Source organism: Capra hircus, chromosome 1 (assembly GCF_001704415.2).
Source record: "Capra hircus breed San Clemente chromosome 1, ASM170441v1, whole genome shotgun sequence".
NCBI classification, from domain to species: Eukaryota; Metazoa; Chordata; class Mammalia; order Artiodactyla; family Bovidae; genus Capra; species Capra hircus.
In genome coordinates this window covers 144,504,639-144,518,424 of record NC_030808.1, presented here as the reverse complement: position 1 = coordinate 144,518,424, position 13,786 = coordinate 144,504,639, and the positions used below count along the sequence as shown (strand labels likewise).

Sequence of the window (13,786 nt, the reverse complement as noted above, 5' to 3'; positions counted from 1 at the left end):
CTGCCCACAGGCAAGAGGACACAGTCCCTCCTGGGGCTGTCTCACTGCTGACAGCCCGATTTCCAACCTTTTAATTTATGTCCTGGAGGCAGATGATAGAGCTGATCTGTCCAGGTGATCTGGAACATACTCCTATAGTTTTCATTTCAAGGACTTTGGGTAAAACTGAGCCAGAAATGGAACCAGTCAGCTTGGCCTTATACTCTCACATGCATGCGCACGCCCACAAGATACACTCTGCAGCAGAAGTGAAGTCGCTCAGTCGTGTCCGACTCTTTGCGACCCCATGGACTGTAGCCCACCAGGCTCCTCTGTCCATGGGATTTTCCAGGCAAGAGTACTGGAGTGGGGTGCCATATGCAGCGCACACACACAAACACACGTGTAAGTGCTCCCACTCGCCATATACACCGACGCATGTGCCCACGCGCAGCGTAAACACGCGTAGGGCACGCACACACGTGCACACGCACACTCACGCACGCACCCACAGGCAGCACGGGCGCACGCCCCCTCCCCCCACGATGCGGGCTTGCTGCGCGCCGCGCACAGCGGGTCTGATGGCCGTCGCGGCCTCCACAGCCCGCCTTGCCTGCAGAAGCAGAACCGGCTCTCTGCTTTCAGGTTAGTCTGGGCTTTACTTTCCAGGCCGCTGGCGGAGCTTACAGCACGGCTGAGCTCGTGTGGCCTGTGGAGGCAGGCAAGTGTGGGCTTCAGTCTCAGCTGGGGCAAGTTCTTTATCGGTTCAGAACTGCCTTTCCCTCATCTCAAGAAGGGAGCTCCCTTGCAGAGTTGTAGAAGAGATTAAAAATAACATATGTGAGCTTTGGGCATAATGCTTGCCACATCAGAGTCTTAGAAAATGTTAGCAAACAGGCCACATGGTAAGAACCTCATATAATGAAAAGCCAAGGTAAAGAGCTGTGAGAACATACGAGGGATTATGATAAGGGATTCAGAACCTGTGTGACAAAGAGGGAGACTCAGAACTATGGCCCCCGGGTTTCCTGTCTCAGGGGTGCACGCGGGGATGGAGATGTGAGCCCCAGCTTCCCCGCGGAGCCCCGTCTCGGCGCCTTCGTCTGCCGCCCTCTCCTGGCTCCAGGGTGTTACTGCAGGCAGTTCCTCTGGCCCATCTTCATCTGGACCACACGTGTGTGCTCCTGCCACAAATGCTGCAAATTTTCACTCTTTTCTTCCTTGTGTCAGTGTCCCTTGAGCATGTCTGTCGAGAAGTGCCCTGCTCGTGTGTGCGTGCCTTCACCAACTCCAGCCACACACACGTGCACACACACCCTGGGGTGCACACACGTGATGGACTGGCTCTGCGGGTCTTTAAGCTAGCCTATGGTAATTCCTGTGAAGCTCACTGAGTGGGTGAGGATGGTGTGGGGGGCACGGCAGGGGCCGTAGCTTTGTTGCTGGGTGGGCTGTGGGCGAGATGAAGATGCCAGCAGAGCCGCAGCCGGGAAACGGGTTTTACTGCCTTTGAAGCACCTTCCCTGGCTCTCCCCCTAGGAACCCCCATGTGAACTTGGGGTTTCTCTCCCCAGCGCATTTCTTCATCCAGGGCCTGAGACAATACATTAGATCCTTGGTATGGCTTAAAGATCAGATGTTGTCATACGCTGTGTATCTTTTTGTAACTTGCTTTCCCCCTCCACATTACATTGGAGTAACTTATCCTTGCAGATACGCCAGCTCTTGGCATCTGTTCAGGGCTATATGATATTCCACCGTCCAAAGTGACTTTGTGTCACTTTGGAGACATTTATTCCTAGATCATCTCTGGTATGGTCTTGGCAGGTAGATTCTAAATCCTGGTTCACTTTCTTTAGGGCCTAAAGGTTATTTACGTTTCTAATAAATTCATCATAGTAAGTTTTAGTATCTTCAGAGAATTTATTGGGACAAAATTGTTGAAATAGCAGATGATTATTTTAAACATATTTCTTATTCTTGTAGTTCTGGCATAATTTTCAGTCCCAATATCCTAGGGGCCTTTATTGTGCCTTCCGTTCTATTCTGCCAGCCAGTTCCACAAGCCAAACACTTACCTTTTCAGAGAACCATCTTTTGACCTTGTCGGTCTCTGTGGATAACTGTTTCTGTTTAATTTCTGCCCCTGATTTTTCTATGCATATATTGAATGATTTTAACTACTTTTTCATGATACTGTTCATAGACAAGCTTCAGAAAACAGCACAGATATTTTCAATATGTCATACAGAGGAAAAAAGTCAAAAGGGAAATGTCAGTCCCTTGTTTCAAAGTGACAGTAAAGTCGGTTTCTGGCCTGTTGTAACGGGGTATCATCTTGTGATAAATACCATTTTAGAGGCTATCTAGCTGAAATTCTTTGACGGATATAAAAAATTCACATGTATTTATACACTGCACACAATTTTTTGTAGGCCACTGTGACATTTCCTCATGAAACTGGAAATTCTTTGAGACAAAATGTACCTGAACTATTAGTTAACAAAGTCTCATTTCAGCAAGATTCATCTGAAGCTAGAGAAAAGCAATCGAAAAATTTCAGATTTTGAATACATTACCCTTGAATGCTGTTGGTCTGCTCACTCTGCCGTGTTCTGAGAAGAGGTGTGTCTTTTCTGTGTTGGAGGCTTTGTCTTTCTTCCTTGGAATCCGCCAGGTTCTGTCACTGCTGAGAAGTCCCCTCTTCATTGTCCTCTGCGGCCAACCTGCTCCTTTGGTGACCAGCCAGGTGCTGGGCCATCTCCGTCAGTAGGAACTGATGAGAGGTCAGGTGAGAAATTCAGGCGGGGCTTTACTGGGGCTCGTGCTGCAGTGGAGGGGGGGAACAAGTGACGGGTGCCCTGCTCGCTCCCCGAGGAGGCGTGTGAGCTGGTTCCTTAAATGGGTGAGGGCGGTGGCAGGTCCAAGGGTCAGGCCAGAGAGGTGTCCTGGGTGGTCTGCCCACCCGCTTCTTGGTGTTGTGTGCAGGGGGTGTGAGCAGGACTCTGCCTTTGCTCCTGACACCTTGGAAGTGGCAGTTGGGTTTTTAGTCTTTTTGTATCTTTTGTCCACAGTCTGTCCCAACTGCGCACGCATGCAGTTACTTTCAGTCCCTCTCGTTTCTTGGTATCTATAGCTGGAGATGACGTTTGTCCAGATGCAGGCCCCGCAGCAAAGGCCCCAGGCCCCAGCCCATCTCTCTGGTGCTGTGGATGCTCGCTGACCTGAGTGTTGTCTGTTTTCACCATGTGGATTTCTTCGTAACTGTGTGCTTTCATTTCTGAAATCTGGCCTCTGTCCCTGAGTGTCACCTCTCCTCACTTCTCTCTGACCCTTCTCTATCTCCCAGGTCTGCTGGCTGCTTGTCATTTTTTCAATAAATGTCTTAATTTTGTGTAATTTTTTAGGTCGGGGTCTGGTTCATGTGCACTGATCTCTCCAACTTGCCATCCCGCCCAGGCTGCGGGCTTTTATTGCAATGATTTTTATATGTTTTGGCTTTAGCGGTTCTCTTTGATTCTCTCAGATACATCTGTTTTAAAAAACAGTATCTTATTCCTTTCTCATGTTTTTTATCCCATTTTTTAGTTCCTTGGATGTTAAAGCACGCTTGCTTACAAGTCTGTGGATAAGAACACACATCATGAAGTTCTGGGGACATCTGTTGTGTCTGCCGGCCTTGGTGTGTGGACATGTGTCCACACGCACTGGGTTGGGGGCTGTGAGCTCACACTCAGGTTCTCAATTGTGTTAACGCTGCCCAGTGGGCTGGGGGCTTCAGGGAGGTGTGTGCTGGGGCCAGGTGCAGCTCATTGTAAACCATGTCTCACGGAGCACTCCTGAGTCAGTAAAGACCCACCTTACAGATGGGAACACTGATGTGATAGGCAGGCATGTGGCTACCAGGCGACAGTGTCTTGTAGATGTGGTATAATCCCTGCCAGGCACGGGTGATGGGGTGCTGAGCCCCCTAGGTATTAGGGGAATTAAATGGAAGTGGTCTTGTCCGGGTTTCAGAGACAAGAAAGGAGAGCAGGCAGGCCTCCAGCCTTGCTCCTGATGTGTCTGGACACTGCCCTGACTATGTGACTGCTCATAAGTGAAAGCTGAGAGGCACTACAGATAACTTAGGGAGCAGGTCTTGGAATTCTTGAGCCTGTGGAGGAGATCTGGCCAACCACACTTGGGGTTTAGCAACATCCTAAGACTCACAAGATAACAAACAGCATTGTAAAAAAGATTAACATAAAACCAGAGCTGCGATTTGCTCACAGACTGACAATGATATCAGTTTGTGGCCTGGAATTATAAGTGGGAATCCCCAAAACTGCAATTTTGAAGTCTCACCTGTGGAGCAGACACACTGCTCAGGACCTTTTCCCCAGTGGGACTCCAGATTGCTGTTACATGGGACTTCCCAGCACTGTTTGAGGCTGGATGTTGGCTGGCCCAGTTAGGTGACGTATGTGGGTTACCTTCCTCTACTGTCTCTATTGCTCTGATCTTTTAATGTTTGTGTATTGAAAGTAAGTTAGATAATCCTCTATTAAATATTGGTAATTCTCTGCTAAATATTGTTTGTGTATAATGAGTGATTTCTTTTGTTAATGAATCCTTTGAACCTGAAACCAAAGTTAAAAGTTTAGGCGAAACATTGAATTGGCACTGTGAGCAGAATTCATGAAACAAAATGCCAGTCTTTAAGAAGAAAGAGTTTAAAGTGGATGAAGCTTTTATTCCTGGATGGGACGATCCGCTGTATTGCTTATTAGCTAATGAATGGGACATATTCACTGGATTGTGTGAGAATTGGAACCTTACATTAAAGTAGACTGAACCTTTAGAAGTTATTGAATGTTTGTGGCTAGCGCCAGTTTAGAAAGGATCAGAATGTGCCATGCTGGGTGGCAGGCTGGATCCTCCTCTCTGCCTACTGTAAGGTACATGAAGCTAAATTAAAATTGTCTGAAGAGAAGTTACAAGTGGAAAAAGGATTATGCGGTTTGTGAGGACGATTGTCCATGCCATTAAATGCAAGGCCAAAATTATATTTTAGCTGACCAAGTCTTCACTTTTGAAGTTGGCTCTCTTATGAGCTGGCTCCCGTTTCAGCTGCGTCTCCCACTCTAATAAACTTTATTCTCCTCTCATCTGTCTCATATCTGGGAATTCTTTTCCAGCCCGTGCACAGACCACCACACCAGGCTACACACATCACATGAGGGAGGGGAGGATGGCAGATGGCGGGGCCTGGCAGGAGCGCAGGCGTTGCTGCACACTCACCCTGACCCACGTGGCCATTTGAGGGTCGCCTCACGCACCATGGCCAGGACTCCACTGCAGTGACTCAAGGCTGCCCGCCTGGGCCCCCTCAGCGGGTGTGGAGGTGGACGTGAGGGCAGGGCCTACGGCCCCGCTCCTCTCCATCCCCGAGCATCCATGACCAGGAGCTCCCTTGGCTAGGCGTCATGGTGGTCAGCACGCTGGCTGGGTACCCCAGGTGCTGCTTCCCCCTGCTGAGGGCCAGGCAGTGGCTGGAATGGGCGGCTGGGGGGGCTGTCACCACACCCCCTTCCGTCCTGGTGCTAGACCACCTGGTCAGGGCTCTTCACGGGAGTGGCCGAGCATCCCCTGGCTCATGACCAAGGGCAGTGTGGTGCTTGGCTGGCCTCGCAGGCTGCAGGCAGGACCATGAGGGCAGGGAGGACAGAGGTGGGCACCAAGCTTGGGCCCCCCTCGGGACATCCTCACGAGGACAGGCCAGTCCCCAGCCCTGGCCCCTAGCCTCTTTGCACACACAAACTGCCCTCCCGGCCCCGGGGCATGGGCTCCTGACCATTTCCGAGGAGAGGGAACTAGGTGGATGAGTTTATTAACCAGCCAGTGGGGTGTGGTTCAGCAACCCAGCAGGAGCGGGTAGGGTCTTTGATGATCAGCCAGTTGTGGGGCCTGGAGAGCTTGTTCCCATGAAGGGCAGAACCAGAGGGGGAAGACCTTTGACGGACAGCTCAGCTTCCAGGATCAGGAGCCACGGCTTCACCCACTGTAGCGTCAGCAGCAGGCGGGGATACAGAGCAAGGCAGGCATGCAGAAGCAGATGGTGCAGGAGTGGGCCTGGCACGCCGTGGTCTGGCAGGTCACAGGAATGCAGCAGGCGGGGCTGCACGCGCAATGAGGGTTGCAGAGCGGCTGGCAGGATGTGACCGCACAGTCACTGGGACAGCACAGCAGAGACCCGCTGGGGTTGGGGGGTTCGCAGGCACCCCCACACACCAGGGGTGGGCAGCAGATGGGGGCGCAGCCCAGGGCACCACAGCCGGCAGGTGAGCTGACGCAGCACATGGTGGTGGGGCTGCTGGTCTGGTCTGCAGCTCCCTCCCCAGCAGCCTTTATTACCCGGGACGTGCGTCCCGGCAACGCGGACCCTCTTTGTGCTGTTGATCCTGCTTGCACTGTCCTGTCCATGTGCCAGGGGCCCCATGAAGCCAGTCCAACAAGGACAGCCTGCAGTCTCTGGGGTGGGATGGCTGTGCTTGTGCTGGGCAGGGCTCGTGCTGGGCAGGCTTTGTGTGGTGCTGGCCACTGGGCCCTACTGGTGGTTTGAGGTAGGCAAACTGCCTGAGGAGTCAGGGTCCCGGTGTACCCGTCCTGCCAGTCCCTGGGTGTCCCTGGTGGGCACCAGCACTCACATGCCCTGGGGTGTCTGTGTATGCTGTGCATGGGGCTGGGGCATGTTGCTCAGCCCTTCTGCTCAAGTCCCCAGTGGGCCTCTTGCTGTGGGGACATCTGGGCATCCTGCCTGCCGGTGTGGGGACCTGGTGTTGGGAAGGAGGGGAGAACCCTGGGTGGCGTGCCCAGACTCCTGCCTGCCCAGCTCTGTAGCCCCTGGGGAGGACAGACCTGCTGGACACCATTGAGAGGGAGGAAACCGAGCACTGTGTGGGGTTTCGGATAGATAGCTTACGGTTGGGTGCTGCTTTTTGATCCAGTTTGAAAATCTCTGTCTTTTGATTTTGACGTTTAGACATTTTGCATTTAATGTAATTGTTACTGTTTTTAAAGGTAGAACACCATCTTGCTAGTTGTGTTCGATTTGTCCCATCTGTTCTTTTCCCTCATTTCCTTCTTTTTAGCTCTAATATTTTTAATTATTCCGTTTCATCTCTACTTTTAGCTCATCACTTATACATCTTTTGGAAACTGCTTGACCTAGAGTTTATACTATACACCTTTAACAGAACACAGTCTGCTTCCAGACAATATGCTGCCATTGCATCCATGCTGTCAGGATTCCACAGCCCAGCACTTCCATTTCCTTTTCAAATCCTTTGTGTTATTGTCATATTTTACTTTTCCATTTATTAAGAATCCCACAGTGCACTATTACTATAGTTGCTCTAGACAACTATTTAATAATGATTTTTATATTTATCTTCCCTTGAAAATCATTTCTCGAGCCGCTCTTTTCCTTGTGTAGGCCCAAGTTTCTCTATGCTGTCGTCATACTCCTTGACCTGAAGAAATTTTCTTAATACTTCCTATAGCACGTATCATCTGCTGATCTCTCTCATTTTTTGTTTACCTAAGAGAGTGTTTATTTCACTTTCAATTTTGAAAGATATTTCCCAGTTTTGTGGGCTGACAAATTTTTCTTTTAGTATTTTATAGATATCATTCCATTGCCTTTTGGATTGTTGAATTGCTAATAAGAACTCTGATGTCATTCTTATTTTTGCTCTTCTGTACATGGCATGTATTTCCCATATGAGTGCTTTCAACATTTCCTCTTTGTTTTTTTTTTTTTGACAGCCACTATTTTATTTTTTTTAATTAAAAAAAATGTTTTAAAATTTTTTATTTTTACTTTATTTTACTTTACAATACTGTATTGGTTTTGCCATACTTTGACATGAATCCACCACGGGTGTATACAAGCTCCCAATCCTGAATCCCCCTCCCACCTCCCAACCCATATCATCTCTCTGGGTCATCCCAGTGCACCAGCCCCAAGAATCCTGTATCCTGTATCGAACATAGACTGGCACTTCGTTTCTCACATGATAGTATACATGTTTCAATGCCATTCTCCCAAATCATCCCACCCTCTCCCTCTCCCACAGAGTCCAAAAGTCCATTCTATGCATCTGTGTCTCTTTTGCTGTCTCGCATACAGGGTCATCATTACCATCTTCCTAAATTCCGTATATATGTGTCAGTATACTGTATTGGTGTTTTTCTTTCTGGCTTACTTCACTCTGTATAATAGGCTCCAGTTTCATCCATCTTATTAGAACTGATGCAAATGTATTCTTTTTAATGACAGCCACTGTTTTAATATGATGTATCCAGGTCATTTTTTTGGTCAGGGCTGGGGTTGGGAGAAGATCCTTATCCCACATGAGGTGCTCTGGTGTTTTTAGGCTTATGTCTTTCATCGCTTTTAGAAAATTTCTCAGATATGATTTCTTCAAATATTTCTTCTGTGAAGAGATAAGTCCTATGCCTTTTCTCTCCTTGGACTCTAGTTACATGCATCAGTGATAGTTTGATATTGTCCCAGAATCTGTGATGTTCTGTTCTGATCCCCATCCCCACCGTCTTGCTCTTTGCTTTTGAATATGGTAGTTTCTACTTCCCCATCTTCAAGTTCATCAATTCCACACTTAACTGTGTCAGGTCTACGCAAGAGCCCACGAAAGGAATTCACCTTTGATGTTGTATTTTTATTTCTATACTTTCCATTTGACCCTTTCCTCTATTTTCCATCTCTCTGCAGCAATCCCCCATCTGTTCACATGTGTGGCCCTTGTTTTACACTCAACCCTTTAACATATTAGTCACATTTATTTTTAAATTCCAGTGTCACGACTGCAGCATCTGGGTCACTTTGAGTCTAGTTGTATTGACTGCTTTGTCTCTTGCCAATGAATTGATTTTTCACTGCCTTTTTGAATGTCTTCTAAGTATTGGAGAAGGAAATGGCAACCCACTCCAGTGTTCTTGCCTGGAGAATTCCAGGGACAGGGGAGCCTGGTGGGCTGCCATCTATGATGTCGCACAGAGTCGGACACGACTGAAGTGACTTAGCAGTAAGTTTTGTCAACCTCAGATGTGTTAATTTAAATGGACACAAACTGTGTTTCTTCCTGGGAATAAGTGTCAGGTCATCAGTGTGTGGGGACATTTGAATCAACCTGCTCAGATGTTGACCTTGGTTTGGGTTTTGGTGCTGTCTGAGGACCTTCCAGGTAAAAGTGACTTCAGATTCCTTGTGTGATTGTCAGCATCTTATGCTTAGGACAGGGGCTGTGGACACAGTATTTTTGCTCTGCCCTACATTCTTTAGCTGCCCCTGCATGCCTATCACACAGAAGTGACCTCTACATCTGTCTGCCTTTCCCTGCTGGAGACTGATGCTGCTCAGGCAGCTATGCTGGCCAGGCTGGAGCCAGGAGGAAAGTGGGGCTCTCTGGACTTGGCGAAAGGTCAACCCTGGCAGGCCCTGTGTGCCTGGGCCTGAGGGGTGAGGCTTTCTCAGATCTGTCTCCTCTCCCTGGGATGGCCAGACTCCTCTTGTGTGTGTGGTGGGTTTGTGTGAGCCTTCTGGTGTCCCTGTGTGGTCATCCTTTAGGCACCAGGTCAGAGCTGGGTCTGGGCCTGTTTCCCACCTGCCACTCAGAGGTAGGGGAAGTCCTTCCCCTCCCACAAAGTGAGTCTCGAATGGCTGATGTGGGGACATACCTGTTAGGTAAAAGACGACCAGGACACCAAAAGAGTGTCTAACAAGCTTTTAATGGGGAAGCGTTCCCGGGCGGGGTTCCCGGACCCAAACGAGGCAGGTCGAGGAAGTCCGCACCTGGACTCTGCTGGGGAGTGGTTTATATGCATTCGTTGTGGGGGATGGTCAGGCTAGATCGCCCAAAAAAAGTATGGTTAATGGACAGCGGTTCAGACAGGTCGCCAGGCCGAGGCGTCGCGGGCTCACAGGTCCTTCTACATGGTTGGGGTGGGGTGGCTTTAGCTGGCGAAGTGTGCTGTCATTGGTCCCCGGGATCTGGGAGGCGCCTTCCGTTAGGGACTTCCCCCGCCGGTGGGGGAGAGGAGGGGCAGCCCATCGTGGCCCCGGGGTCGGCCTTAAAATACCTTCCCCACCCTCCACCCACCGAGGACCCTCCACCTTCAGCTGAGCTGTCAAGAGGGCTCTTTGAGGAGAGTCCTCTGTACTTATGATTTGTATACACTTTCAAGGAGAAAACTTCAAAATATGTGAAGATAAAACAGGGGGACAGGGTGCGTTGAGTACAATGGTTTATTTGTATTTGGCTCACATAGGGTGTGGTTTCCTGCTGGAGACAGAGAAGGACCCCGGAACCAGGGCTTCCTGGGGGGAATGCAGCAGTTCACAGAAGGGTCCAGATCATCCAGCCATGTTCTTGCCCGGGTTCAGAGGTCGGTTTAGTGTGGCTTTTTCCATCTGCCACGTGCAGAACCTGGAGGCCCACTGGGGACTTGTGCTGGGAGGGGTATAGGAGTGATCTGGTCTGCACTGGGAGCAGCTGGGAGGAGGCGCGTGATCACAAGCAGGAAGGGGTGCTACAGGAGATGGGTCTATAGACCAGGGTGGGGCGAGAGGGCTGGTAGCACCTGGAGGACTGGCAGGAGGGGGCCACCAGCACGGCCAGCCTGTAGCTCACGGGCAGGCACGCAGAGGACTGGCAGGAAGGAGTCACACACAGGGTGGGCTTGTAGGTCACTGGCAGACATATGGCTGGCCTGTAACTCAGGGGCACGCAGGTTGCCTGGCAGGGGCTGGACGTGCTGCAGGTTGGTTGGCAGAGGCTGGACGTGAAACAGGACGTGTGGCAGGGACTGGGCGTGCTGCAGGATGGCTGGCAGGAGCTGGGCACGCAGGCAGCCTGGAAGCCTGAGGAGCAGCTGGTGTGGCACATGGTGGCGTGGGGCTGGGTGGTGTTGGGAGGAGAGCTGGTGATGTCTGCAGGCTGCCTCTCTTGGCAGCTTTTATACCCAGGCTGTGGGCGTCCCAGCAACATAGAAGCGCAACTGTTGACTTCCTTGTGGTTGTTGCCATTGTGTTTCCCCAACATCTTATTATCCTGGGGCACGCTTTTCTGGGCTGTTCTCCTCCATAAAATAGTTTGGCTTTGAGGCCAGTTCCTTCCTCTAAACAGGATATTCTAGTTTGCCTTTCCATGGGATTCATGGTGTTTCTCCAGGTTATCATTGTGCACGGGGCACCCCCAGATTGACTAAAAGTACTGTATCCTTTTACTCCTTTTAATCTCATGCTGTCAGTGAAGACTTTGAGGCCGTTATATATTTTGAGCTTTTACTTTGCACATGAAAGTGAAAGTGAAGTCTCTCATTCATGTCCTACTCTTTGTGACCCCATGGACTGTAGCCAACCAGGCTCCTCAGTCCATGGAATTTTTCAGGCAAGAGTACTGGAGTGAGTTGCCATTTCCTTCTCTAGGGGATCTTCCCAACCCAGGGATCTAACCCGGGTCTCCCTCATTGCAGGTAGATGCTTTACCATCTGAGCCACCAGGGAAGCCCTCAAGCTTTTTTACTTTGCATAGGAAAACATTGAAGCAGGAGCCTGCAAACTTTAGTCTCTGGGGAAAATCTGTTTTGTTGCCTGTGTGTGAATGAAGTTCTTTGGTGCACAGCCACACACATGCATTTAGTGTATCTAAGGCCGCTTTTCCCTACGATGTTGAGTTGTTGTGAGTGAAACCACATAGCTACAAAGCCTGAGATGCCTACTCTCTGCCCTTTACAGAAAGTTTGTCAACTCCTGCCTTATTGTAATCATGCAAGAACTGATTTGCTCAGGCAGCAGATAATTCTGTGTGCTGGGGTAGAAACGTCCAGCTTCATGAGCCCTCCAGGGCAATGGATAAATGAGTGAATGAAAAATTAATGCATGGAATCATTCTGAGGGGTGGGGGCTGAGGCCCAGAAAAGAAAGCAGGTTCAGTGGAGAAGTGAGTACTAGTGGGTGATCTGGGGGCCTCTGGGAGGAGGTGATGCTGAGCTGATAGTGGGTGCAGTGAAAGGTCAGGGGTGGTGGGTGTTCCAGGCAGAGGCAGCAAGAAGGGGATGTGAGGACCTTGCTGCAGAAACAGAAATATTCCAGGAGCAGTGGGAAATCCCAGAGTGTGGGGTGCCAGAGAACCAGTGTAGGGGGACAGACTCAGATCATAGAGCCTGAGGACCAGTCAGCACAACCTGGGCTATGCAAGAAGAAAGAGTCAGTGAACTTGAAGACATGTCAGTAGAAAGTATCCAATCTGAAGAAGAAGGACAAAGATAAGAAAAATGAAGAGGGTTTTTGAGACCATATCAGAAAGGTTAACATGCAAGTAATTTCAACCCCAGAAGGAGAAAAGAATGACACTGAAGCCTAAGGATGTTTTGAAGAAATAAGGGACAAAACCCCCAAATCTGATTAGGAAAATTCCAATTTACAGATCCAAGAATCATACACCACACCTAAATCCCACTCCATTAGGAGCAATGTAAAGACCACAGATTACAGAGTGAGAGCGAGCAGCTTCAGTGCATTACAGGACCTTCCAGGTCTTCCTAACTGGATATCTGTGTTGTTGGCCCCTTGAATGGTGGCAGGGTTGATAACTGATTGGTTATGAGACAGTCCATGTTAAATGCTTAGCTCAGCCCTGGCATGAACTGGAACCTGGTTGTTATGATTATGGCAATAACGTGGCCACAGCCCCCAGTGAGGAGCCCCACCCCGAGGGAGAACCTTCTGGATCACAAATCAAATGGAGGTGCTGGTGCAACAAGTGTGATTGTGCTCATGTGGACAGAGGACAGGGTGGTTAAATTGGGGGAAGACCTTGAAAATCACCACGTGGGGGCCCAGTCCTGGCCTGACGGCCCTTCCCCATCCAACCCAGGCTCTGATTTCAGAAATCCCAGGGCCACTGGGTCACTGTCAGCCTCCAGCTGAGGGAGCTTCCTGAACTGAGTCACAGCAGCTGGAGGCTCCAGGAAGAGACCCTCGGGGGGAGGAGAAGGAAAAACAGCAGGCAGCCACGAAGAAGATACCTGGTGCCTCACTGCCAGGATGCCTCAGCCTGGGTATAAGGGGCACCCTGGAGAGGGAGCCTCCAGACAAGACCTGTCCTCTGTCCCGACCCCACCCAGCCCCAAACCATCATGTGTGACACCAGCTGCCCTGCGAGCTGCCAGCCAGCCTGCTGTGCACCCAGCCCCTGCCAGGACGTTTGCTCTGTGCCCAGCCCCTGCCAGGCATCCTGCTGTGTGCCTCTGAGCTGCAAGCCTGTCCTGTATGTCCCCATGCATGGCAAGCACATCGTGTGTGTGATCCCCTCCTGCCAGCCTTCTGGGTGCTGCCAGCCCTGCCCTGCTCTGGTCTGCAGACCCGATCCCTGCAGCACCCCTTCCTGCTTCTGAGCCCATGACCTGCAGGACCCCTCCCCTGTGTGTGGGATCAGAAGCACTGGGCTCTCTGACCTCCCACGAGGCAGCCCACACATCATCCTCCTCACACCTTCCAGACCCGATTAGATTGTGTGGCAGCAAGGCCGCCTGGTCCCAACCAGCTAGGCTGAGGGACTCACCCATCAGTGTCCCCCGGCCACTGCCCGGGTCATCCCCATGGTGCCCGCGCTGGCTGGTCCAGGCTCGGAGGCCTCCAGCATCACAGGTCTAATAAACATCAGAGTGCGATGTTCACTGAGTCATCCAGGTTGGGATGTGCTTGATTAGTTTGTCTTCCACACCCACACCTGGGGGGACG

The 13,786-nt window shown here is 50.5% G+C and overlaps 1 protein-coding gene across 1 annotated transcript; it reads right to left on the bottom strand.

Annotated features, from left to right (window-relative positions):
* LOC102189437 (keratin-associated protein 12-2) lies at positions 10,271-11,000 on the bottom strand. Its single transcript, XM_013966906.2, has one exon. The coding sequence runs from the start codon at positions 10,926-10,928 to the stop codon at positions 10,554-10,556; it is 375 nt and encodes a 124-aa protein (XP_013822360.2). The 5' UTR covers positions 10,929-11,000; the 3' UTR covers positions 10,271-10,553.